Source organism: Austrofundulus limnaeus, unplaced genomic scaffold (assembly GCF_001266775.1).
Source record: "Austrofundulus limnaeus strain Quisiro unplaced genomic scaffold, Austrofundulus_limnaeus-1.0 Scaffold172, whole genome shotgun sequence".
In the NCBI taxonomy this organism is placed as follows: Eukaryota; Metazoa; Chordata; class Actinopteri; order Cyprinodontiformes; family Rivulidae; genus Austrofundulus; species Austrofundulus limnaeus.
In genome coordinates, this window is record NW_013952574.1 from 174,478 (window position 1) to 178,211 (window position 3,734).

The following is a 3,734-nucleotide window of genomic DNA, read 5'->3' on the forward strand; positions in this document are numbered from 1 at the left end:
TTATTTCTGAGAGTCATGGGTTCATTTTTATTGAGTTAACAACAAAAAATACAACTTTTTAGTTGAACCAGTCTGAAGCGTTGTCTTCATGACTGCACTGAAACTCATGGAGCTTGTTTCAGTCCTTCGAAACAAGAGTCTTAAACATGTGCAGAGTCCAAATTGTAAGGTATTTTTATAAGCTTCTGGGGTCGGATTTATAAAGCTTGCGTATGCACAAAATGAGCCCAGAAACTTGCGTACGCCACTTTTCACACCAAGGTTGTGATTTATAAAATCCAAACTTGACGTGAAAATGTGCGGTGCCTCACGCCAGCTCTGACCCATGCGTACGCTCATTTTGGAGACGGGAAACTGRGACACAGATGGTGAAGTGAGGAATTATGGCCACACTGCATCATGATCACTGTCAGATATTTAATTTCACTTCATAATCAGACTTAGATTTTAGATAGACTTTAGATTTCTTAACAGTATAATTTATGTTTCTGCTGCTGAGCCATAAGGATCTTTGAAATAAAAAACTTAAATCTTAAATAAAAGTTCACACATCTCCAACCATCTCCTTCCACCTCATGACCCTGACCCACAGACCCCTCCGGGACAAGAGACTTTTCAGCGAAGCACGACAGCAAAYAGCTTGATTATAGTCATGCTTTGCGTGCGGGCACCCTCGCCAGCATGGATGTGTTATAAGAGATTCACTTTTTAATGTCCGTATTTSTCATGCATGCGCGGGGTGTGGGTGTGGGGTAAGGAGAGGGTCAGCCGCAGATAACAGCAGGTGGGAGGGGGAGGACGGGGGAGAAGAGCAGTGAATTTAACTTTATCTGACTTATTTAATTTTATTTATTGTTTTATAGTCCTGCAGGCTCTGAGAGAAAATTAATTTGAAGCTGAGTTTTTGAAATAAATCATTAGATTGCTCTAAACATCTGAAACCTGCAGAATGAGGGAAAATCTGTGTCAATTACAGACATTCTGTTCACGTGAGCAGCTGTCAGTCAGCACCTGTCATCCTCCAGACGCACGACGGAGCACGTGTCTGAACCGGCTAATCTCTTTTTGTTGACATTGATCAGCTGACTGATTTAAATACACCTTAACATTCATAAGGTACTTTGCATTGACTGTTTATSGTTGAATGTGGGCGTGTAGAGGGTAGAACCTGAGGCGGGACCTCGTGCGCAAACTCTGAGGTGCAGCTGTGATCTTATAAAGGAAAGGTGCGCATGGTTTTATAAATCAGAATTTTTTTGGCGTACGCCATTTTCGCCTTTTGGCTGTACGTTCACTTTTAGTATGGTTTCCACGCAATCTTTTTTAAATCTGACCCCAGATGTTTACTCACAAATAAACCTCACTTTGGATTGGTCAAATACAACACTGCCTTTTTTGTTTGTTTTGTTTTCTTAGAGTTGAACCAGTAAAACTGTTTTCAGGATTCTCAGATAGTATAATAGCAAACAGAACAGGTTCACTTTGAGGTTTATTTCCTTTGACTTAGTCTTGAAAGATGACTTTTTCATGTCAGTATTGCTACAATGGCTGATAATAATATTTAGACTTTAATCTTGACATTGATGTCAAAACCTAACGAAAACAAACTCCTCTTCAGTGTTGTTTGTGTGGTCTGTGTGTTTCTACTCAGTGAAGCTACATACATTAACAACAATTACTTTGTTGACTCTCCTAAAGTGGCAGCACACATAAAAACTATTTATGATTTGATTTAGATTTGCCCAAACCTGTGTTGTGATCTGAAAAAATAAAGATTAGAACTCTCATTTTACTGATAAGTGCAGATCCAGGCTTCACACAGATTTAATAAAACCAGGGTAGACAGAACTGAGGCCTGGTCAGGTGACTTACCAACACAAGAATCTCTGTGCTCTTCGAATCCTGCTGAGCACACACACCTCCCGATGGGAACCAGCCACTCGCCCTCTGCGCTGCAGTACATCTTCGGCGTGTCCCTTTCCTCAGCGTGGTCCACACACTGACCTCTGACCTCCACCAGGGAGGACGAGTCGGCCCCCGTCACCACGTCGGTGAAAACGGCCAGATTGCGGCTCACGCCAACGCAGTGCTTGTAGTAGACCCGTACAGAGGTGAGGGCGATGCAGGCACCGATGTCCTGGAAGGCCAGGTAGAAGCCTCGGCGGTTCAGAGGTCCAACTCCTCGAACCTGTGAGCACATTGGAGGGGTTAAATGTAAACTTTGACTATGACATCAACATGACACAATTTCTCTATAGAGTGAGTCTACATAACATTTTTGACAGTGAAACAGTGCCTTTGAAAAGTCTTCAAACTTAGCAGCTACCACACTCTTAAAGAGACAGAAAAATGATCCCAGGTCATCAAAATATTAGAGGTTTCTTCTTGTTATTCCTCCCCGCTGTCGCCAACAAACCACTCAGGATTGAAGATGCCAAAAAAGAAAAGGTTTCATGCAATTTGCTAGCCTCCTTAGGTAGACAACTTGAGTATGTGTTTTTTATATAATGTATGTGGATGTTTTTGGACAGTGCTTCTGAGATGGCACTGGTTGTGAGTTGGCTCTAAATAAATAAATTGAACTGAATTACAAAAAATATGGTAAAAGGTTAGCATTTATTTGTATCCAGCTCCCCGAAGTCAATACTTTGTAGAAACACCTTTTGCTGCATCTCCAGCTACAAGTTTTTATGGTCTGTATTTGCCAGCTTGGCACATCTACAGGCTCAAATTTCTGCACTTTTTTTGCTCTGTCAGATTGGATAAAGAACAAGAGCAGTTTATAAGTCTTACCACAGATTCTCAGTTGGATTTAGATCTGAACTTTGACTGGTTCATTTCAACCCATGACTTTGATCTAACACATTCAACTGRCGATCTGTCTGGAAGGTGATGCTTTGCCCCAGTCTCAAGTCTTCTGCTTTCAACAGGTTTTATTTTCAGGATTTCCTTTTTTTTTTATCTCCATCTAGCTTATCGTCAACTCTGACCAGCCTCCTTGTCCCTGCTGAAGACAAGCATGATGCTGTCATTACCATGTTTGWCTGTGGAGATGGTGTGTTCAGGGTGATGAGCAGTGTTTGCTATACTGCCCACTGCATATAACGAAGTAAATTTACTTGAGCACTGTACTGAAAACACATTTTTTGAGAATTTGTCCTTTACTTGAAGCTTTTCAAGATCTCATGTTCAGATCTGCTTTATGCTTTTTTCTATTGTCTTTTTTTCTAGTGTTTCTAAAGACATCCAGTCCTTATGACTTGACTTTTCCTTCCTATAATGTCCTCACAAAGTCAATCCATGCCTTCTTTGCTCTTCCCCACACATTTTCAATACCTGTCACAACCTCAGCTTCAGAAAGATTTTTGTAATGTTTGACAAGCCTATCTGGATCTGGTTTGGTAACTTTGCCTCCCTCTGTAGACCATTCTAGGTCCAATGTGCTTACAAGAACACGTCAGGAGCATTCTCAGGGAAGCCAGAACCAGATGGTGGTCTGATACTACATCTGCACTGTTCTTAACCCACACATCATGCAATGTTAACTGGATTTTCTTGCAAATGCAGAGGTGATCTATTTACTTCTCAGTTATACGATCAGATGATACTTATGTATTCTCTTGTGTGGAAAAATACCTCCAATAATTTCACACATACAGTATTGATAAACAATTCCTCATTTTTATTAATTTAAAAATCATGCTTTCTCATTACCATTTCCATTTCCATTTAAC

The 3,734-nt window shown here is 40.7% G+C and overlaps 1 protein-coding gene across 1 annotated transcript; it reads right to left on the minus strand.

Annotated features, from left to right (window-relative positions):
- Positions 1-1,872: 1,872 nt before the first annotated feature.
- LOC106523967 (ephrin type-A receptor 8) lies at positions 1,873-2,209 on the minus strand (the record flags this gene model as incomplete). Its single annotated transcript, XM_014017558.1, is given in 1 exon segment — positions 1,873-2,209. A coding segment is annotated over 1 exon segment (328 nt), but the record flags the coding sequence as incomplete, so codon positions are not given.
- Positions 2,210-3,734: the final 1,525 nt, after the last annotated feature.